This window comes from Cynocephalus volans, chromosome 3 (assembly GCF_027409185.1).
Source record: "Cynocephalus volans isolate mCynVol1 chromosome 3, mCynVol1.pri, whole genome shotgun sequence".
Lineage (NCBI taxonomy): Eukaryota > Metazoa > Chordata > Mammalia > Dermoptera > Cynocephalidae > Cynocephalus > Cynocephalus volans.
In genome coordinates this window covers 42790368-42814932 of record NC_084462.1, presented here as the reverse complement: position 1 = coordinate 42814932, position 24565 = coordinate 42790368, and the positions used below count along the sequence as shown (strand labels likewise).

General features: G+C 42.5%; 1 protein-coding gene across 1 annotated transcript in view; it reads right to left on the bottom strand.

Moving 5' to 3' along the window:
- Positions 1 to 4060: 4060 nt before the first annotated feature.
- CHSY1 (chondroitin sulfate synthase 1) overlaps positions 4061 to 24565 on the bottom strand; it is a 66534-nt gene continuing 46029 nt past the window's right edge. Inside the window, exon 3 of the mRNA XM_063090548.1 lies at positions 4061 to 6912. Coding sequence (XP_062946618.1) covers positions 5323 to 6912 — 1590 coding nt within the window. The 3' untranslated portion in view covers positions 4061 to 5322. The remainder of the gene's footprint in view (positions 6913 to 24565) is intronic.

Genomic DNA, 24565 nt, shown 5'->3' with positions numbered 1-24565 from the left:
AACAAGAAGTAAGCTTTTGCCTAAAGAAAGACCCAAACTTAACTCAGAAATAATCAATTTAAAGGTCCCTTGGAGGTCTGGCTAGAAGTGTTTTCCTTTCTCTGAGGGGCAGATAGGGAGAGCAGCAAGTGGGGCTTGTGGGGGGCTGCAGCTGACTCAGGCCATATGTCGTGACAAGTCGGCAGCCCAGGAGTGTCCCCGACTTAAATGTGATGGGCTGCTTAGTGCAGAGAAATTCATTACAGATACACCAGCTTCATTTAAGTAGACTCCAGAGCTTGCCTAATTTGCACTATTAAATGATTTGATCAATTTATTAAATTTTCTCATTTAAATCGGTCAGGCATAACTGACAACTCTTATTATTTTAAAGAATTGTAGCTAGAATGCTCTTTAAAGGACACAATTTTGGCTTTGTGTGTGTTAGAAATGAAGACCCTCATAACTGAAACATAATTCATGGTAAATTAAATGCATTAAAAAATATCTGACGACAGACATTTAAGTGGTTTAACTACACTGATGACAAGCCAGCTTCTAATCTGGTTGGCCCTATGGTTTCCGGTTGAAGATTTACACCCATCCCCCTCACCCCCACATCCCTGCAAAAACAAAACAAAACAAAACAAAAAACCTCTGAAAGCATAAGAAAACTTACACAAGAAGTATTTTGTCTTCTGGAAATCGTACAAAATGAGTTGCTGTAATTTGATCCATTCCATCATAACCTTTATATTTTCATTGTATTTATAACCAGTCAGACTAAGTAGATTTGGGCTGTATGTTCCTTTCAAGCACCACAGAAGCAGACATCTTTCGAGAGCTTGGAAAGCCCCGAGGGACCCACCGAGGCAGGCAGCAGCCTTGTGCAGCCACTTTAGCCAACTGACCCCCCCCCAGCTGGCCCCCAGCCACTGGAGCACATAAGCTCCTTTGCAGCAGAGATTACAGCCTAATTCCCCAGGGCGGGCATCTGTGTGGGTTCAGGGAAGGCTGGCACCTCGGCTCCCTCCGTGACAAGAGAGCACAAGTGGAGACCTTAGGCATCTGGGGCCTGGGCAGACCCCTCAGCCACTGGCCAACAGTCCAGTGGGCAGGCAGCCCCGCAGGTGTGTCACCTTCCTGGAGGATGGGTTTGAGAGGCAAGACCCCAGCATCAGGGAGGATGCCTCTGAAAGCCTGTCAGCTCCTTTACCCCAAGTGATGTCCCTAAGAGACAGGTGTGGTTGCTGCAACTCTCATTTGACTCCACCAACACACTGAGTGGTAAATGAAAGCGGCTGCAGAGAACACCGACTCTGATCTGATTCGTCAAGGGCACGGGAAGGAGGCAAAAGGTGACTGTCACAGAACTTGGGCCAAATACCATGACAAATGGCGAGTGAGTGTCCCGAGCCTGCTCGGTGCAAGGGAGGGTATGAGCCATGTCCCCTGCATCTGCAGTCTGGGAAAAGAAACCACATGTCCACTCACGGGCTGAGTCGGGGCCTAGGCTTTGAGGACTTTGTAAAACAGGGTGTGATCAGAGGGTTGGGCAGGAAGGAGGCTGAGACAGACTCTGCCTACAGTTTCAAGACCCTCATCAGATAGGCTGATGAAGGGGCGTTTGGGTCTAGAGAAAAACCAGGTTTCCACGGCTCATAGTTCCTTCTCTTTTCGGAACCCATGAGGGGCCCTCTGTGGGTTCCTCAGTGCCAGCCAATGTCTACCTCCTGCTCTCAGTCCTGAGTGAAGGGGGCTGCCTCATGACCTGTACTGTGTGACATGTGGCCCTCATCTTCTAACATGAGGGTCTGGAGATGCTACAGCCCATGTCCATGTTTCTGTCTCATCCTGGCCCAAAATAACAGTGCCGAGACAGTGACTCCAGCTTCCGGAAGTGAGGTGCAGATCACCTATGACTGCCTGCACTGTCTGCCCCACGAGACAAGGCTCTCCTGGTCCCACTCCATGCGGGGCTCCCGCATGTCCACCCACAATGCTCAGGAAGCCCACTGGTCCTTCCCCCCAACACACCTCCACCGAGTCATCCCAGGTCTGCCTTCTGCCCTGCAGCTCCTTAACTGAGGTCGGCAGAGGCTCCCACCAAGGTCCAGGGGCCCAAACCAGCACCCAGTTCCACCTAGTTTGTGTATGAGTTTTCAAAAAAGGTATGTGTAGTCTATACACAATTCTCTCTCTCTCTCTCTCTCTCACACACACACACCCCATCCTAGACAGGACACACAAACCTGGTGCTTCTTTGTGAGCAGGGCCTCAGACTGGACTGCAGGGAGGCTTCCACTTCCTGGCCTTTGTGCATTGTGTGATCTCCTCCCCCCTTCTCAACAATATTCATGTATTAATTTTAAAATATTAACAGGGTTATCCAGTGTGGGGGGTTATGGGCTGTTCCATTTCTTCATACTTTTCTGTATTAAAAATAAAGCAACGCAAGCTAAGATAAAGTAGGAGGTTATGAATGAAACAAAGAAATATAAATAGAAAGCTTTCGGAGTTTTAAAGAGGGGATTCCAGGATGAGAGTGGGACACAGGCACAGGACTTGGTGGGGGCAGGCGGAGGCACTCTGTTGGGAGAGGCACCCAGGTGGGGAAAGGTGCTGGGAGAAGAGGAGGGCACTATGGTGCTCAACACACTGGGGGACTGGCAGGAGCAAGGGACCAGGCTGCTAATGGAGACACTACCACATGATCGTAGGAGTAAGCCCAGCTGCTCACATGCACACAGGAAGGGTTCAGGAGAGCATCAGACTGGACAATGGGGTGTCTCTTCTGCGTCCTGGAGGACCAGTCAGGTTGGCCAGAGGGAGGAAAAAGATAGAGCCGGATGCCCCCACCACTCGGAGCACAGCATGGCTGGAGGAGGTGCACTGTGGAGTGGAAGGTGATGGACAAGGGGGCGGTGGCCAGGCTCAGGAGGGCCTAGGTGCCAATGGGATAATAATCAAGTCCACCCACCAGGCAGCAGGAGGACCCTGAAGTGACCAAGGAATGACCAGGAGGAGAGTGGAACCTGGAGGCCAGCGGGCAGAGCCCAGGCAGGGCACCACCAGGGTGAGGAGCCAGATGAAGGGGCCCAACTGCATTTCTGGAGACTGAGCCTTGAAGGGCAGCAGCACTTCCATGAACAGCAACAGCGATATCAGGAGGAGGAACAGACTTGAGCACAAGGCGGTAGGGAAGACAATGGCGAGTTTAACCAAGTGTCACCAAGATACTAGGTGGACATTCAAGCTCGATAGAGCTGTCACTCACACCCCATCACAAATCCCTACAACTCGCTATTACAATAAATAGGGGAGAATTTAAATTACTTTGTCATTAAAATGTATATTACGCTCTTCCTTTCAGTAAGGAAGAATAAAAATGTCTCTGCTTTTTTCCAAGGAAAAACTAAACACTCCCACAGAGTAGATAGCAATTAGGCTGAATTACAGCGATTCCTTCTGTGAGCACAATGTCATTATGCTGGGACTTAACTGTCATTATACTGTAAACACCTATCCTGGGAGTGTAATTCTCATCCACAAAAGCTTGCTACCTTGGCATCAAAGGTCTCACTTTTTTTGATTCTTGGATTATATGGCAACTGTATGCAATCTACCCTCCAGCTAGATGTCTAGAACCCTGAGAACGTTGGTGCACACAGCGTCACATGGGGCACTTGTTAAAATGCAGAGTCTATAGGGCCCAGGAAGGTGCACCTGTATCAAGGAGCCAGATGGGGCCTGGACCTGATTTGAAAACCTTTGTTTTAGAGGACGTGGAGTCAGCCACCAATGAGGGACAAACAGGAGACGACTTCATTCCAGAAGACAATGGAGAAAAAGGCGCTTGAAAGTTAATTTCATCTCACTCCAGAAATATGTCTCTCCAATAACTTGAAAAATCTTACAAATCTGTGTTTAAGTTTTTTACTCTCCAAATGTAATACAATTCTTCAGCTAAAACAGGAATAATGAGACAAAATGGTTCTGAAAAGTACAATAGAAAAATATTGTTCACTGGTTTATTTTTCCAAATAAGCAATAAGCTATTTACAAATAAGCAGATCTCCAATGACATATATTAAAATGGAAAGTCTATTACTGTTTGAAATCTAAATGAAAAAAAATTTATTAAGGCACATTTGATCTGTGAGTTTAAAACAAACTTTCTGGTGTGATGACAGATTCATCTCATTTTTGTCCCCAAAACATGTGAGCACCAAAATTGTCAAAGAACACTTAATATTTAGTAAAACAGTAAGGAATGTAAAAATTAAGGAGGGGGAAAAGTGTTTTCAAAAGGAAATCTTTGGAGATCGGTTTACTGCAAATAAAACATCTAAGAACACTCTTGATAGACATAAATACTAATAACAGGTACTCAAGAAATGGCCTAACTCTAAACAATGGATATTAAATAAATTAAAGGTGTTTCAGATACAAAGGATAAAACAAAACAGCAACTAAAGAATGAAACAACCATCTCCACCAACATAACACAGACAGGCTGACGTGAACACAACCAAATACATTTTTCCCCAACATTCTCATGAGGGTGCTTTTGTTTGCTTTTGCTTTTTAGCTTGTGTACATTAGATTTATTACAATTCTTCTTCGTCATTCTGAATATTAATGTTTTACCCTTTGAAGGTAAGGGGTCAGGACGAGAGAAAACACCAATCCTTGAAATTTAATTCCAGGTCCACTTAAGCCAAACGAGTCACAGCAAGAACAGCAGCACGTCCTACTGTGCCTTCCTCACTTCTGTGCTTTTAAAAACTGACATGACCTTGATGAGAGTAGAGTGTGGGGGACAACCAACTTTGGAAAGCTCTCTTGATGATGATGATGACATGGCTATTATCATATTTCCTTACTGTACAACTGGAACACGAAATGGCTTTTTTAAAAATACGTTTTACAAAAGACAAAAGGTAGAATCTGTGCAATGTTAACAGTCACAACAGAACATTTACGAAAGTTACAGTGTTTGTTACAATAATACTCTGCAGGAACGTTAACGTTTTCTGCCATAGGACTGTAGCAAATGGGTCTGAAAAGAAGTGTAAAAAAAAAAAAAAGGTTTGTCCATCAGGTACATTTCAAGTCAAAATTAAGCAGGTTTGCTACATAATGTTCAGCAAGAAGATGTGTTCAAAGGCAAACATTGATCACATTTTTGTTCAAAAAAGCTTCATCTGAAACGAGTCCTATGTAAGAAAACCACTTGTAAAATATATCCTTGTATGAACTTCAAAAACTGATCATACAAAAAATTTTTGAAAAATAAATTAGATAATTAAAAACGTCTTTTCCAGCAGAGCTGGACATTAGTTAGGCTGTCCTCATGGACCCATTATTGCTGTTTTTACTGTAAGTTGGATCGTTTTTTTCCAGCCACATTTCAGCCAACTGCTGCGTGGACCCATATGTCGAAGCCTTGGACCCCAAGCACATTTTGTACTGTTTGGGATCAAGATTGGGATCACAAAAGACAGGGTGGTGGACGTGGACCACTCCTACTTCTTGGCTCCTAAACGTCTTCAAACCTGCTTGCACAACCTTGTTGAAAAGGTCCACATCCTCCAGCCCCCAGCCTTGAATGGAGACATCAAAGCCGCCCACTCGGACAAGATCCCCCTTATAAATACAGGTAATGCCAAACCCATAGTTTCTCCAGAAGCCAGTTTTTTGAGTAAAGGCAAAATGGTTGTCACTGGAAACTTTCCCGTTATAAACAATCTTTGGATCGTACTGGCTAAAGATGATTGGAAAATATGTTTGTTGGCCCAGAACTGTATTTGCTCGACATCGCTGAAGGAATTCTGCAGTAAACACAAGGTCAACATCACAGAAGAAGAGCAAAGATTCATTACTAAACTGAGAAGATCCTACTTCAAGGGCTAGAGCTCTCGAAAACTCTCCAGACACAGGCAAAATCTGCATATCAGCTTTAGGATACTTAATACGATAATCTCTCATCAGTTCAACCTGTTTGGCCTTGTCAGGGTTGGAGTCAGAGTTGAAAAGCAGAACAACAAGCTTGACATTCTGATTTGGGATGAGACATGTCTTCTCGAAGTTTCCCATAAATCTTACAAACATGTCAAAACGTCCAGAAAGAGGAATCAATATATTTATTTTTTTCTCTTTGGGTTCTTTGTGCTCACTCTTCGACCCAGGGAGCTGAAAGGGAACAAGCTTCTTCAGGGAATTTGAGAGAAAGGACAAGGATCCAGATTCTTGATTGATTTTGTTGGCCAATTCCTTTGCATCCAGCTCCTCATGCTCCACAAACTGGATCTTGCTGAAAGTCTGCTGTAGATATGCGTGCCTCCGCACAGGAACTGTCATTTTCTTCCCCTTGTGCTTTTTGTACAGAAGCAGCAGGTCCAGGATGTACTCAGCCCCATACATGGGGTTCACCCGACGATAGCCGTACTGTATCTCCTTGAAGTCAATGACGCGCCCTCTGGTTTTGGCGTTGGCATTGATCATCTCCATGACCTGCATGACAATGTCATCCAGGGCTTCCCTCTGAGCAGAGTCCATCCCTCTCCGAGGGGGCTGGCCATCAGCCGCCGAATACAAGTATTTCCCAGTCAGAAACTCCCATTCCAGAATCTCCTCTCGCTGGCGGGCCTGAAATCTCATAAAGGAGGGAGGAATCCCCAGCTGCAGGTCTTCCTTGTGAACCTCGCTGTTGCTATACTTGCTCATTAGCACGATTTCTCGATGGAGCTGTATCGTGCGATGACGAAGTTCGGCTATTTTGCGACTGAGCATGTAGCTGTGGAGTCTGTACTGGTAGGGTGGGTTTTTGTTGGGGTGTAACGTGATGGCTCGGTGAATTTTACTGTTATGTAGATCTCTAATGTACCCCTTTTTGTTCTGTTCATAATTCTCATAAAAAAGCTGCTGCATCTGTTAAAGAAAAAAAAAGATTACTATTTTAGTATTGCATAACTGAATGTCCCCCTCTATTCTTATATTTCCTTATATGCCAGCATACTCTAAAATATACATACTGTGTATCAGAAGTCTTTCTAAATGAGCCACGGCAGACAAAAGGCCCTAGATAAAGTCCAATCAATGGCAGCCCAATGAGATTAGAAGAATTAATAGATACAAACAGCCTAAATTAAACAAGACTTCACCAATAACCAGAAAGTTGGTCAATATAATTTTGCAGGCAAACAGAATTATGATAAAGTCTTCCCATAAAGAAAAGAGTAAACTTGAGATCACAGTGCACCAAATGAGCATACCTGGAAGAGAATGGCACCGCCAATCCCACCAAGCCCCTGAAAGGGACCCAAGAGTCAAGAGTCCCTCACTGAAGACTGGAAAGCAGACCCTGCAGCTACCCATCTATGAGAATAAACTCCCTCCTGATGCAGCCAGAAGGAGAATGCCAGGAATACACCTGAGCAAAGGATTAACGCTGCTTCCAGGGAGCTCAAGAACAGGAAAGCCAATCCAAGGCAGGAGACCTGCTGCTGGAGGGAGGTGCTGTCAGGGTGAAAGGAGGTTCTACAAGCTCTCTGGAAGTGAGCACCCATGGAGAGCCCCTCCACACTTGCTTGTCTCCCTGGGACAGCATGCCTCTCCTGGCCTGCTTGCTTGGCACGAGGTTTCCAGTACCAGTGCAGAGCCTGGCACCTGCCCGGGGCTCAGGAAAAGCTAGGCACAGAATGCACAAAGCTCGTTATTCCACCAACCACCCCACCCACATCTGTCCTTTGGGGGAGCAAAAGCTTGAAGGCTATTAGCCAGAAAGGGTTCCCTCAGGTTAGGAAGGAAATATGCTAAGGCTTGCAGTGCATTTGGGCAAGGAGATGAACATTTTTACAAAGGCTTCTGGAATGAATACAATTTTGCAAGAAATGTTCAGTAAAAATCACATCTAAGGTAGGTGTGAATTAGTCCTGTTTCTTTCCTTTGTGGGTCACAGTTTTGTTTCATATTGTTAAATACTAACTCTTGATAAGGGTGATAAGAATTTGGGCTATTTGCCATTGCAATGATAACAACAGAATAATGTAGATTGGCGTTTTTATATCCAATTTTCTTTTTCCGTACAATACTATAAGCTACCAATAAATAAGAACACAAGATTAAAAAGAAGAGCATACTTCCAAAGAATGGCTTAAAGGAAAAAAGAAAACAGGGAGCTCGAATGCCTGCCGGTTTCCGAGCCGGACTCCCTCACTCCTGGAGCCGTCAGCTCTCCCCTCTTGATGCCTGTGCAGTCCGGTCTTAGAGGAGAAATGAGAATAGAATCATGATGTCCTCCCAAGTGCCACTTCGCTTCCCACATCATTTATGGTCTACATGAGAGGTGTATACACAGAATTAGCCACTGAAATCACTGCCTCATTTTGCAATTAATCAGAAAAGGCAATCAAGTTTTGAGAAGCAGGGAGCGAGGACAGAGCCTATGTAATCTAGGAGGGACAAATGCAGACTTTGACTCTTGGGGTGCTGGGAGAACCGGTGCTCACTGCTGCTCATGGCACAGAGCACTTGCTATGTGGAGTTTTATGCACCTCTTCTCCTACTTGCTGTAAACTACAGGAAAGCAAAGCTCAACCCCTTGCTTTAAATGACCTGAAGTGGAGAAGTGACCGGGGCGCTGAGAGAAGGTGGTAAGTCCTGGTGCTTGAGTCCTTCACACCCTGGCCGGACGGGCCTGATAGTAACTGATAAAACAACATTGAGACCAACGCCCCACACTGTGTGGTTTAGATGACAATAAGCATCTATCTTCCTTTTTATTTTGCTCCTTATGTGGGTTCACAACAAAAGTTTAATGAACTTCCTATCCAAAGTGTCGTTACTGTTTATTTTCCAGCTGGGCTGACACTTGGGCACAAACCACAGGGCCACATGGGGATGCATAGGGGGATGTGGAGGATTCAAAAAGATGAAGAAAGGTTTAGAAAAATTATTTGCAGGTGCTAAAAACTTAAAACAAATTTAGTCCTTTCACAGTCCTGTTGGGCGCTCGCTCCCTGTGTACCCTGACAGTAAGAAGGACCTGCCATCGAGCCTCCAAACAAGCTCCAGGCTCTGCGTGTTATCCCTGTGTCACCAAGGTCAGCCTCTACAACACAAATCATGTGACTGTGCTACCATCAACCCCATGGCGATACCACCTGAGAACACCACCTGTGTAAGGAAGTCTCTACCACAGTGAAGAAATCATCAATCCACATGCTCCGTAACTGGGAACTAGTAAAATAATTACTATTTGCCACATGATGAAAAGCTAGATAGTAATTTTGGCAAAGATTCTACATATACTTGTTTCAATTATGTATTATTTACATTTCATCTGCTTATAATTTACACATTTTTGACAATGAACGTGAAAACCATAATATTTTTTAAAAGGTCCTTCTATTTCCAAGAAGTAAATACACTGAACCACCCCTGTGGTTTCCAATGTCAGGTGAGCATGGCCTGAGGCAGATGCTGTCCCTTCCTGTGCCCTGCAGACAGCTCCTGCTGCCAGTCCCACCTCCCCACGTATCTCAGACCCCTCAGCCCTTCCACGCCACTGGGTCATGCCTCAGCCTCCCTCTGGGTCTCCTGGCAGAATTCTGTTCTTCCCCAGATTCTCTTCTTGACACAGTATCAAAAAATGGTTGTCTCAGAATATAAACTGGAGACTTATGGCTAACATAGGAGTTATAAAACCCACATAATTTTCTCTTCTCTCTTCCCAAATATCTCTGAAAAGAGAATAATGAAATATAAAAGGAATAAACCCACGAGGACTAAGAGAATGGAACAGGAGACACAGAATACAAGAGATTCCCCCAAATCCTGGGAAAATGGAGAGTGAGAAGGAAGCTGAAATCTACAGCCTGCTCTGAAGAGTAAGCCAGTGCCACTGCTGGAGCCCCAAGAAAGACATCTGGCCACGAGGCAGGGGCGAGGCCCTGTGCTGAATCCAGGGAGCCTGGGAGAATTGGGAGTACAGGGTAGGACTCCCGAGTTCCCTTCCCCACATGGCCAGGGACCATTCTGCCCCTCACAGCCACTGCAGGGATGGGGAAAGGAAGGTAGTGGCAGACAACCAGCATCTTCAAGAGCATGCTCAGAGTTACTCTGCCATCCAGATGGTAGGGCTTTTGCCAGAACTCGTGTGAGACTGCCTACCAGTTGTTGTAACTAAATTAGGATTGGCAAGAACAAAAACTGGAGGTTTAATTCTTTACAGTAGTTATTCCTGAATATAACTGTCTACAGGTTATTTTCCCTCACTCCTCTGGGGTTATTTCCTTGATAAGCATATAACTCTGAAGCTCAATTTATCCAGAAACTAAGCCCAAGCACCTAGGGAAGGGTGAGGTGCAAGGCTGACAACAGGGGCCAATGACAGACTTTAGACTTTAGCAGGACCCCAGCCCTTGTCTCCACCTGCCTCCCAGAACGTGTATCGCCACACCCCATTCCAAGCAGGAAACTGGAAGAGTCTTTTCTGGATCAACTAAACAGTCCCATAGATATCTAGAGTCCTCCAACAAAAACATCAACTGAAAAGCTAGATCATTACAGCAAAGGTAATAGTTTTCAAAGAGAAGATACTACATCCATGTAACAATAATAGGATTTTACAAAAAGAAAATCAGAGAACAACAACAAAAAAACCTCTTGGAATTAAACATAAAATAGCAAAACAAAAAAGAGGAGCAGAGTCAGAAGATTAAGTTGAAGAATTCCCCAGGAAACAGGAAAAACAAAAAGACAGCAGGAGGGACAAGCATTCGCTCTGGAAAGAGAAAGCACGTGGGTAAGAAAATAATATAAATGATGGATCCAGAATTAAAGGACCCAAGTGCCTGGTTAAACCCAAGGACCCAGCATAAAGAATACAAGTTCAGAACACCAAGGATAAAACAATCTAAAAACTTCCAAGCTTCCAAGAAGGAGAAAAAAAAATTAGAAATGGGATGGCACTGGACATAGACAATACCACAGGAAGCTCAAGAACAGTGACTGCAACAGTGAGAGGAGGGAAAATTATTCCTCATGCAGAATTCTCTTCTCAGACAAACTACCCATCAAGTAGGAAGGGAGAAGAGAGATTTTCAGGTGTCCAAGGACTCCATTTTATCCTGCATTCACTCTTTCCCAGGAAACTGTTGGAGGATGTGCCCCTCTAGAGTGCGGGAGTGAATCTGGAGAGAAGACAACACAGGATCCAGGAAATGAGGGCCACAACCACAATGACACTGCAAGGAAGCCCCATGAGGAGACTGTGCCACAGGAACTTCTGCAAACAGAGACAGCACAGACGCTCACTGCCTCGTCTCCAAAGTCCAGTACAGATATCTAATGAGTTAAGAAGAGTTAAGTCTTTAAGCACAGCAAGTATGGAGAAATAGTTGAATGATTTCAATGCACAAGGAAACAGCTGGTGAGGGCTGATAGGACACATTATACAAGGCTGGAGTCCTCTGACCAGGATATATTTCAAAATGTAAAAATCAGTAGCACATTTTAAAGGAAAATATATACCCTTCCAGACAAATGATGTAGCTGTCATTTTCATACTCCCTAGAAGCCCAAATATATGGCTGCACATTTTATTCTTGGCTGCCAACACTGCACACGTGGAGGTGGGCTCCACTGGGAGCCTCTGCAGAAGGCCCGGTCTGCTAGCATGACTGGTTACTTCTTACAGACTTGCCACGACACTATGTCCCCATTTACAGGAATATATTTCTCAAAACGTTTCAGAGGCTGTCTGTGGCTGTTACTTTCACAGTGACTGATGTCTAAGCAAGTTTCATCCAAAACACAGTGTGCACACTAATGGCATATGGAGAAAAGTACTAACAGGTACACGGAAGCCTTCAGTCAGCCTGGGGATTTTAAACTACAGTAGAGTTGCTGTAGGTACTTTCTGGCTAAACTCCAAAAGTTTGACTGAAAGGGATGTCGTGTTATGTTCTTTTTTAAAATGAAGACATCTACTGCAAGACAAAAGAGTGTGGACATCTACTGCAAGACAGAAGTGTGTGTGTGTGTGTGTGTGTGTGTGTGTGTGTGTGTGTGTGTGTGTGTGTGTGTGTGTTTGGGGGGAAGGAGCACTGGAGAGAGGGAGCTTAAAGATAAATAAGGCCACATCTATGCTCAGACGTCCCCCCCCCACCGTCACCCCCGAAGATTTACTTAGCACACTTACTAAAATTGCTACAAAATAAACATTTTAGACAAAGAAGCTACCCACCTAACAGATTGGTGGAATAATACCTGTCATGATCTTAAGAAAAATCTAAATAAATGTCAAGGTAACAGCTCCTTCTACAAGGGGCGAGCACAGAGTTGCACAGCAGGTGAGGACGCGCACCCCACACTGACAGTTTCAACAGTGACGCCAAGACCTCCCCCATCAGCTTCACGTGGCACTCTTCAGTCAATGAGCATCTGTAGCAATCCCTGTCAACTGGCATAGGAAGCCTCACCACAAAGGGCTTTAGGGCAGAGGGAGGGAGCGCATTTCCTTCCAGGGGATGGAAGAAGGGAAAATCAAATATGCTCTTCAGACTTCAGGGAAAGTTTTTAAAGAGGAATATGTTACAAATCACCTTCAAAATTAAGAACATGGAATATAGAAGGGAATATAAAGTATAATTCAAAGCAAAAATGTCAATGAGATACTAAGGCCAGGTTAGGAAAGAAATCAGAAATCACCTACGATTTCTGAAATGGAGGTGGGAAGGAACCTAAGCGAGGGTCCCTGGTGCTCAGCCTCTGCCCTGGCCCCTCCCACCAGTCCCCATGGCGCAGGGCTGGACCTCCAGGGCTAGCCGTGGCTCTGAGTGTCACCCCCACCAAATGTCATCTATCACCTCACCTTCATCCCAGGCACCCTCCCATGTGATCCCACCACGCCATCTCAGTGCTTTTGAGTTCAATCTCTGCCACTGTGGTATTTCAGCCATTTGGAGTCCCTTGCTAAGTTCTCCTCAAATTATCTCTGTTTTCACCTTGACTAGTTTGTAGTCCTGCTGCTGTGATTCGGGTCTTCCCTACCTTTTAGTGTTCTTTAAGGATGCCTGGCTGTATGGAGGAAGGTATGCTGTGGGTGAGATGGAATCAAACCGTCTTGTTCTTGGGCACTTGAATGAGAAATGATTGGTCATTAAGCTGAACACCTACATCTTCTATCCATTCTCCCTCTTTCCCTCCTACTATGGCTAATTTGCTGCTCACCACAAGGTACTCCATTAAGCAGGTAAGATTTAATTTCTGAACTCCATGCTATTTCCTGGAATCAACAGGACTCAAGTCTCTGCTTTAAGAAATATAATCACATGACTAAATCAAGTGTTTAGCAATTTTCTGGAAACAGAAATAAAACTATTCTTTTTCTGGAAGAAAGTTTGGAATATAACAATTTCAAGAATAATGGTTAAAAATAAGACAGTACAGAGACATTTATCGCTTTTATGTTACTAATAAGTTGTAACGACCTTAGACAAGTCACTTGAATTTGCTGGGTCTCAAATTTTCTTGTTTATAAAATGACTTCACTGTACTAGAGGTTCCTTCAAGGTGAAGAATTCTAAGATCTTACGGGACCACGTTAGAACCAGCCACACACACCCTAAAGCCACATCCCGATGTTCTACCCACCCACTCCTGACATGGCTGAAGCTGCGGCATCAGGTACCTTCACTGAGTAAAACTATAATTGGAGCATTAAAGGGTAACAACACATCCCTATTAACTGTTTCCATCCAACAAAAACAAACTTCCAATTCTTCTATAAAATAAAAACAGTTAAGAATATGAGATCTGTAACAATTCATTTTAGTAACTCCAGGAGTAACAAATATGTAATGACCTTTCCATTATAAAGAATATTTTGAATAGCACCAAATTTAGAATTTAATAGGATTTTTTTATAAGGTATTTCAATAATCTATAATTTGACACATTACTTAGAAAAATATCATAAAGCAGAAAGTTAAAAAGTACTACAGAAGAAAACACAAGTCAATGCATATAGGTTATTTAATAATCACGAGGTTATTCCTTGCTAAAAACAACTCACTGAAGAATCCTTGTTAAGATGCATGTCACACTGATGGTTTCATTTAGTTTCCAGCGTCTGTCAAACAGTCACTAATCTTTGTTTTAAAAACGTACCTCCATAATCTTAAACTCCAGGAAAGCCATCTCCCTTACTGGGAGATGTTCAGGACCCTGTATCATCCTACGGTAAATCTGAGAGGGGCTAATACAAAGGTCACGTTATTCCCAGGAACTTCTAGCCCAGCTGGGAATAACCACCAACTACCCACATCTAATCTTCAGTTAACAAATACCTTCTACGGTCTTCATTAGCAAATATCCTTCTTGTCCTCTGCAAGGAAAGCCAACATTCTCATTAAGTCCTCATTCTGTTTACATTACTGCCCTTCATTAAATACACATTTCATCCGCATCAACAGACGATCACTGCCTGGATCGACAATTTCTCATTGAACTTATGCAGTGTTTCAAATCATTACAGAGAATTTGTTTTCTTATCTTTTGTCCTGAAAACTGGTTTAAAGAAAATATGGGCTGCCTAAATGTTAAGAGACCATAACTCCTGGAAGTTTCAACAGCCACAGTCACAAGTTTTAAAATATTTAAATTGACATTCTCATATGCCTACAGGTAGGGTTTCTAGATAATTTACTGTTCAAAGCAGGACATTTTGAGATGAAAGAGGGAGTCTGTTAATAATTAGGTCAAGACCACTGGCATAAACTGGGCCTGTCCCAGGCTCTCAGGACATATGTTCACCCTACATGTCCCTATTAGGTCTCCCCTAATTAGTTTTGTGTAGGCTTTGCCAATTTTCATCCAATTAAGTTCAAGAATTAGGTACTTTGTATTTTAAAGACTTCACTCAAAAAACTAAAATTTTCATGAGAGTTAAATTGGGACTCTAATGGTAAAAAATGAGAACTATAGGAATGAGTCTTGAATGGTTAGTGTCCAATTCTAAAATCTAAACACTTTTTAGAGAAGCCTGACCCATTTCAAAATAATTGAGAATTTTTGGCAAAGTAAACCAAAAACTGTTAGTAGTAATTTAAGTTTTCTGCATAAGACGACAACAACGAGTAAAGCAATCAAACTGAAACAATAGACTCTGCAAGTGAACAGCCTGTGGTTTGCAGTCAGCAGCGACAACGTGGAAGGAGGACTTTTATCAGCTCTCGGAAAACTGTGTCTAAACCCCATCTCTGCTCTTTACAAAGTCTGACCGGGGCAGCCACTCTAGCTCTCCAGGCATCACCTTTTTTTCTATACAAAGAAGCAAATGCAGCAGCATCGGGCAGAATGAATATATGCAGTACTATCTTTAAATGGACAACGTCCTGCGCAAATGTGGCACCAAATGTTTACTGAACACTCAAGTGAAAAGCAGTGTACTAGGCAGTGAGAATGTAAAAGTCCAGGTGCACAGAAAGGACAGGAGTGAGCACAGATAAAGCAGGCAAGTGAGGCATTACAACCCCAGCCCTGGGCCCTTTAAATACCTCTAAAGGTGTATTTCCAAAACTGAGTCACCCCAAGTACCAGGGTTCAGTCCCCTGGCCTCCACTTATATGCCCTTTCCTAACTCCAGACAACATGGATCATGTACCAATGTCACCCTTGGCCCCAAAAGTTCTATATGATAAAGCGCTTTAAGCTCGAGTCTAGGGGATTGCCAAAAAAAAAAGCTAAAACACAAATAAAACTAAAACCAACTTACAAGGCAAGGTGGATGTGAGGAAGAGGGGTGTCGGGGGATGAGACACTTCATCATACAGGCCCAGTGCAGTCAGATCTAAAGGGAAGCTAGAAATCTGGCTACTTGAGAAAAGTCTCTTGACTTTCAAGTGTTAACAACCAGATCAAATGGGGGGGCAGGGGAAGGGAGAAAAAAGAAACACAAGGCAAAATAAACCCGTGGGTTAAATATGAGGGCACTGCAAAATGTGCATGGAAAAATTCGTATTCTTCCACTAACTTTTTGAAGTACCCTTGTATGGCATTCAAGTTCACTTCCTTCTAGGACTTTTTTTCATCTCTGTAACACTGCTCTGCCATGGCCGCCACTTCCAGGGACTAGTCAACACCACCACGTCACTACTATTCACACTACTGCTGCTGCTGCCACCGCCATGAATAACTTCTCCACGACCCCTGCCTCTTAGCATCCTCCTTGGAAGGGAAAGTCCTCAGTGGAGTGGCTGAGCCCAATTCACATGCTCTTCTCATTCATTCAGCTAATGAGAATTCACATGCAGTTATTTCATCTAACGAGACTGTTGTAGAATCTCGTTGTACGTAAATACATTTTACACCATTTAAACTTACAGCATTTATCAAATACTATCTGGTTAGGATCACCACTGGAGCTGCAAGGCTGTAAGGAGAGGGCAGCAGGGCCAGTGAGTGAAGGGGACAAGGGCACCCCCAGCCCAATTCCTGTCCACTCACAGCACCTACTTTAGAAACCCAATGGATCTATCATGGCTTTGTTCCATGCATTAAAATCACAACTGTCAGTATCTCTGTCACTGACACAGTGTTGAGTGTGTCTGAGACAGGGGGCCGTTAAATATAGTTTTGGATGTCTAAGTTTTGAGCACTGCCCCTGAGGGGTTGAAGACTACATGTGTGTCACCTCCAATGCATGTTAAGTCTGGGGGTGGTGGGATTCTCACTGCACAGTTATCTCACAAGGCACAAGTACTTAAAGTTTTCTTTCACAAAAGATCATAAGAAAAACTTTGCTGAGGGAAATGGGGAAAGAAACGGATTGAATTTGGGGGGGAAGGGGAACTATTAAAGTTTTAAATTCCGTAGTGTCAAATTCCCAGAAAAGTAACACAAACAGTTTTCAAAACAGGCAACCCACGAAGGAGCAAAGGCAGTACAATGGAGAAAAGACAGGCTTCCCAACAAATGGTGCTGGGACAACTGGACACCTGCATGCAAACATGCGAATCTAGACACAGACCATACGCTCTTCCCAAGAATGAACTCAAAATGGATCACAGACCTAAATGTAAAACACAAAAATATAAGATTCCTAAAAGAAAACATAGGACAAAACCTAGATGACCTTGGGTTTAGTGATGACTTTTTAGATAAAACAGTAAAGACGTGACCCAAGAAAGAAAGAATTGATAAACTGGACCTCATTAAAATTAAAAACCTCTTCCTGCAAAATAACTTATCTGGTAAAAGACTTATCCAGAATATAAAAAGAACAAGAAAACAAACAACCCAATTAAAGAGTGGCCAAAGACCTTAACAGACTCCTCACCAAAGAAGACACACAGCATATGAAAAGACACCATAAGTTACCAGGGTAATGCAAGTGAAAACGACAGTGAGACACCATGAGACACCCGTGAGAATGGCCCAGCTCCAGAATGCTGACAACGCCAAGTGCTAGCAGGGATGTGGAGCACCAGGAACTCTCTCTCACTGCTGGGAGAATGCAAATGGTACAGCCACTCTGGAAGACAGTTTGCCCATTTCTTACAAAACTAAACAAACTCTTACTACATAATAAGGCAATTGTGCTTCTTGGTATTTACACAAAGGAGTCCAAAACTTATGTCCATACAAAAACCTGTATATGGATGTGTATAGCAGCTTTACTCATAACTGCCCAAAGTCAGAAGCAACCAAGATGCCCTCGAGCAGGTGAACGGATAAACTGTAGGCCATCCAGATGATGGAATATTACTCAGCCTTAAAAAGAAATGAGCTATCAAGCCATGAAAAGACTTAAATGCATACTAACAAGTGAAAGAAGCTAATCTGAAAAGGCTACATACTGTACAATTCCAACTATACAACATTCTGGAAAAGCAAAATTGTGGAGATAGTAAAGAGATCAGTGGTTGCCAGGGGTTAAGGGTAGGAGGGATGAATAACAGAGCACAGAGGATTTTTAGGCCAGTGAAACTACTCTGTGTGATACTATTATGATGGATACATATCCTTATAAATTTGTTGAAATCCACAGAACGTACAACAACAAGCGTGAATCGTAATATAAATTATGGACTTTGTGTAGGTTCATTGATTGTAACAAATGCACCACTCTGAAGAGAGATGTCCATATTGGGGGAGGTGATGCGCGTGTGGGCACGGGAGGTATGTGGGAACTCCACATAGTTCGCTCATTTTTGCTGGGAACCTACAACTGCTCCAAAAAAATTAAATTTATTATTTTTTTAAAAAGACAACTATTAGGAAAAAGAATCCTTAAATTATGTTCAGTAGATTCTAGTGGAAAACTATTAGTTAATCCTTTTTCACTGGCTTTTTATTTAAAACTAATTCTTTCGGTCAGTTCTTCATTCATCCATCATTCATTTATTCATTCATCCATCACTCACTGCTCTAAGCAAACTGAAACCTTTACAGGAATATACAAAATACACTTAATTTCAGTTATATATAAAAATTTTATATAAAATTTTATATAAAAATGCACTTCTTTCTTTGTGGAAAGAAGTAGGTGAAATAAAATGTAAGTAATTTACAATTCACAAGGAGTAAGATCTCTGGTTCTTTAAGACAGTAATCTAAACTAAAAAGCCCTGTATGAAAAGGAGAGAAAAATAGTTTTTGAGCATTTGAGCATCTATTGTGAGATGCCATGCTTCCTTCCTCTCTCTCTCCAAACACACACACACACACACAATTCTCACAACTTTTAACCCCCAGGTGCCCAGCATAAGTAACTGCCTGATAAGCACTTGCTAAGTAAATGAATGAATAGAAATGATCTCATTCATTTACAGTTGAGGACAAAAAGACTGATGACAGATAACAATGTTGTGGCTCCGAACGTCACAGAGAAAAGAGAAGCAGCAGGCTCAGAGACAGAGGAGCTGACACCTCAGAACAGAGAACACACACTTGGCACACCAAATCTGCCTGCCCTTAAAAGATAATCCTGTCCCCACCCCTGAGCCCCACCTGCTTGGATTCCCAGTTAGCCTGTCAGGGGCCTGGAGGGCAGACAAACCGAAGGCAGGACAGATGCCCACTGGAACCTCTGCCCCCATTCCTCCCACTACCAACAAATGTGGCAACCAGAGCAAAGAGAATGGGACTTTAAATATGGACAAGCAATATCCTCAGAGAGATGCAAGAGAAAAGCATCCTTAAAAGAGGATCAATTAGAACTCTCAGATTATACTAACTATCCCTCCCTATTTGCTCCACTAGACTGAAGTTTCTCAAAGGCAGGTTTCACATATTATTTCTGTAGCCCCAGCATGGAGCAGAGTCCGGCACATAACAGATTCCCTTAATAAACATTTAACCAAAGGATAAAATGTTACTTACTAAGAATTTTAGTGCACTAAACAGATAATCATCTTATACTTCTGAAATAATCTACCTCCCCTGCACAACCATTCAGTACATCCTTTCTTTAACTAAACATCAGGCAACCTGTTTGAACCAACAGCTAGCCCTTTAACACTTGAAAGGCACCCGATTTTCTTCCTAAATGTTTATTACCACTCCCTCATCCCTAATTGAAATTAAGCAATTTGTGATTTTATAATACTGACAAGCAGCATCTCTCAGAAGCTATACCAAGCACTTACCATGCATGCGCTAGTGTAATCCTATGAGGAACTTCTGTAACTATCCATATTTACACACAGGGACACAAGTTTGCACCGTGCTCAGCAACTTGTACACACCCCACGGTCACCCATGGCTGGTCCAAGGCTGGCCCTCAAGCTCTGTCTTGGGCTGGTTCTTGGCAGGACAACTAGAGATGCTCGCCTGGCAGGTGCTCCCCTGCTCTAGGCCTGTGTCTGCCCAGCGGACAGAGGAAACAGGCAGTTCACAACAAACAGATGACATGTCAGACGGTCACTAGAGCTCTGGGGAAACATAAAGCAGGTAAGACAGCAGTGAGGGCAGGGGGCAGTTTCATATTCTTGGGTCAGGGAAGGCCTCATGGGCAGTGAAAAATCTGAGCAGAGACCTGACAGCAGCAAGGGAGGCCTTCCAGAGGGAGCCAACCACAGGGCAGCGACTAAGAAAATGCTGCCCTCTCTACAGAACATCGTTCCTTTAGCAAATACAGCAGCCGTACTGTGCGCAAGGGCACACTGGGAGCAAGAAGCAGGTACGACGGCCTCACTGTCTGTCCTGTCCAGCCATGGCCACATCTGACCTCCACACCCTCCAGGCCCTGGAGGTGCCTCCCCATATGGGCTCGTGGCGAGCCTCCATGCGTGTGTCTGTCTGTGTGTGCGCATGCATGTGTGTAATCAATAAGGAAGGTTTAAATGCTACAAATGACTACCTAAAACTTTCTGAACAAGTATGTTACTCGATGGAAAAAAACTGGAGTTAGACAAAGCATAAGAGCAAACAGAAGAGTGGAAAAGTCCCCAGTTTAAAATGGACACAAAACCAACATTCCTGGCACTAAGGATGACAATGTGGGAACAGCATCATCGTCCACACTGGGATGATGTGCACCTTCAGGAACCTTCCTTTCCTAAGAAAGCCCACTCTCTGGGCATGGAGACCATGCTGCGATTGCGTCTCCTTTGTGAGCAGGTGGGGCATACGCCTCAGCAAGGAAGGGTGCCAGGAAAGGAAGGGCTGCCACTGCAACTGCCACGGCTGCCTCTGCCCGCGTCCTTCCTCCTCGCCCTGGCCCAGCACCAGAGCAAAGTGGGATCCAAAGGCCGCCCAGCAGCTTTTTAAAGCGGAAGTGACTCAAAAGCACGAAGTAACTTTCCCAGTGCCCTCTGCATGTAGTTACTGAGTCTTCAGCAGGAAAGCATTACCAGTAATAGCAGAGTTAAGTGATCTTTAAATTAGAAAAATAAAGGAGAAAGTTCCTCAAACAAGAATGGGTAACTTCTGTTTTATTATTAACATTAATGCATGGACCACTAAGTGCTATGAACTGAAAGGAAACAGAATTAAAAAGTTCATTCAAGGTAAACCCATCTCAACGAATTAAATGTGTCTACTCCTCTGTTTCTTTCACATGTTTCCACACATTTTACACAGGGACCTCGGCTGAGAAACAGTTCAGAAGGCTAGGCAACACTTCAAAGTAATTTGAAATGGTATTTCACTACTGCATTTTAAATTTTAACTTCTAACTTAATTTTAGATCTGAATTATGTGGCCAATGCGAATATTTAGCCACCAATTTTGCCCTAAATTCCTTGTTTCCTATTTGGTATTCTGCACCATTAAATAAAGCTATAAATTAATCAAATGATGAAAGGAAGAGAATGGGAGAGCTGCATCTAAGCAACAAATAGAGAGGTATTTAATCAATCACAACCAGAACTTCCTGCTACTACCTGGAATAGAACCACCAAGATATATGATCTCCAAGTCCCCACACAATCCCATTTTCTAATCTTGCCTCTATTTCTAGATTCAATCACAAACGCTGACATTGTGTACGCGTGGGTTTGGTTGGGAGAAAGCGATGCTGAGAGCCATGAAGGATGGGAGGCTCAACAGCAGTGTCTTAAAAAGTCAAAATTCTATTTTCAAGAATACACTTCTGCAAAGGATGCCAAAAGAATCAGATCTTACATACTTCTTTGCTCAGAGTGTTGAATAAATTTTACAAGACGTGTCTTATCATAAAGACAGGCGGCAATGAAATAAAGGGGGAACTCATAAATGAGGTGTAGTCTTACAAGCAGCATTTCACAAGTCTAGACCCATAAACCAGTGATACAAAATGCCATCTTGTAGAAATATTTATATCACTTACGATTACTATTTTAAAACTATTTCATTATTATAAAGCACTATATATTCATTATAAAATTCTGGAAAAGAGAGGAATCACTCATAATCCTACTCTGACACTGGAAAAATATTTGTCCAAGTGCACGTATATACATACAAGGTAACAAAGCTAATTATACTCTGCAAACTGTACAGTGCATATACACTTATAAGTACGTCACACCTGAGTAATAATCCTACTTCTGACTTATATCTCTGAAATAGTTGATAACATTAAATGCTAAAGAAAATCAAGCTATTCTACTATTTGTCAATCAGGACTTCAACCAAGGAAAAAGACATTAAAATGATAAGGTACAAGAACAACAAAAATTTCACAGACGTGAGAAAGCTTAAGGCTAATGGTAAAGGAATAAGGTTAAGTTATGTGTCAACCGAAGGCTAGAAGTACAAAATTATTTTTTTAAAATTTGTGTGTGCACGTGTGGGGTAACAACAGGAGAGACTATCACGCTGATTCACATTCCACTTACATAATATCTTGACCCCCCAGTTGGTCAATATAAACTACGTATAAATATAAGTAGATATATACATAAAAGAAGCATACTCTAACAATGCAATACTCTTATGTAAGACTAAGTATGAATTACACCAGAAAAAATGAAAACATCTTCTTCCATAGACTCCTGGTCAGGCATTTCCTCGTGTCCCATTCTGATGTTAAGGCCAGGTGTCAGCCGGGACTGTGCCATTGCAAAAAAGGGGTGGGAGTGACTACACGACCCATGTTCACTGGCAGAAACCAGGAAAACTCAGAGAGGTAAAAAAATAAAACATTCACCCTATTCTTACTACCCAGCAATAACCAATGTTATTATCTTAGGGTCCAACTGATGTCAAAATAACTGAGAAAAGCTACATAATGCCACCAACTGGTATTACACAGTGAGATCCATGACTGAGACTATAAACTATATAAACTATGAACTCTACAAACTATGTAAACTATACAACCACTATTCAACATGAGTAATAAAGCTATTTTATTTAAATGTGTATACACCGGTTTCTTTGCAAATGTATTTGTCAAACATTCAATAAGCTAAACTGGGTGTATGTGACCATAGCAGTTCGCAATGAACTACAGGCATATTCCTAGAATAAAAAGGAGCAAAGCATGTTTAGTTTTCATTATTTTAGTCTTTGTTTTACCTCACTCACAACTAAGTATGTACACAAATACTCAAGAATCACAAATTTTGCCTTATTTCTTCCCAAAGAAGGTGGCATTTTCCAAATCCCTCAAATTATTGATAAATTTAACCACAAGTCCATTAATCATGTTCCTTCTTTAAAGAGCAGGAAAGGTTCTGACAACTAATAATGAGGCATTTCCATACCCCTCAAATGAAGTTTAAACACAGATGCATTCCCAAACTCAGTGTTATAGCAGGGGTAAAGCTAAAAGCCACATAATACAAATTTAAAAGAAGACACCCTAGGGAAACTTTTCCCCATGCTAGTATACACTATATTTTGAGAATATTCCCAAATCCTTACATCTACTACAGGTTGAGTATCCCTTATCCAAAATGCTTGGAACTAGAAGTATTTCAGATTTCAGATTTTGGAATATTTGCAGAATACATATAGATTGAGCACCCCTAATCCAAATATCCAAAATCCAAAATGCTCCAATGAGCATTTCCTTTGAGTGTCATGTCAGTGCTCAAAAAGTTTTGGATTTTCAGATGAGGGATGCTCAACCTGTACTACAGCCAGAATTATTTAGAAAAAATTCAGGTCAAATATTTAAGGATAGCCCAAATTATGGCATTTATATAATGTTAAACTATGTTAAGTTATATAAATTAAATTTGTATAATACTAAATTAGAAATCATAATTTCTAATGTTAAAGGATAAATGTTAAATTACTTATATAATTTAAATTATACATTTATATAATGTTAAATTATAGTACGGCAAATGCAAAAACAAAAGTACAAACAGAATATACTGAAGACCAATTGCTAAAGAGCCAGGATTCTTGCCAATGTAAATGCTTGTTAGAAGCCTATTCAGGTCTCAAATCAGGAGCTTTTTAACTTAAAAGTCAATTAAACTGCATTGTGCAATTGTATTTCTTCAACACCTGATCTTGGTACATTGCCATGAATTCCAAAAGTGGTATTGAGATGCCTTCCTTACACTTGCAACCTGAGAAACCAAAGCCCAGTCCACAAGAGAGGAAAGGGTGCTGGGGATTCACTACAGGATGTAAAGATTTCTTTTGGTCATGTGGCACAGACTGTGGCCTGCTTGCCAGTATGTCCTCCCTCCCCTATGGAGACAGACTGTGGCCAGGCTCCAGCTGCCCAGTTTCCTGTCCAGTCAGGTGTGACCACATACCCAAGATCTCCCTAGCAGAGTGTGAATGGAAGCGATGTGTTTCCCGTCCAGCTTGGGCCTCCTTAAGACTTGGCTCTGGACTGTCTCCCTAGACCCTCTTTCTTCTTTCCACCTCCTGTGGCTGTAGCTTGAGCACATAACCATGTGACTGATATGAGGACAATGCCACAGAAGACGGTGGAAAAGCAAAAAGGTCAGACGTGGATCCCTCAATGTCCATGAGGAGCAGAGTCCCCTGCCATCCTGGAAAAGCCATCCTGTTACTGGACAGAGAAATTAACATCTATCTCCACTGTATTTCTTAGGTGACTGTTATAGGGGCTTAACTCTTTTGTTAAGTCATATAAATTATAGATTTGTTAGTATATTAAACA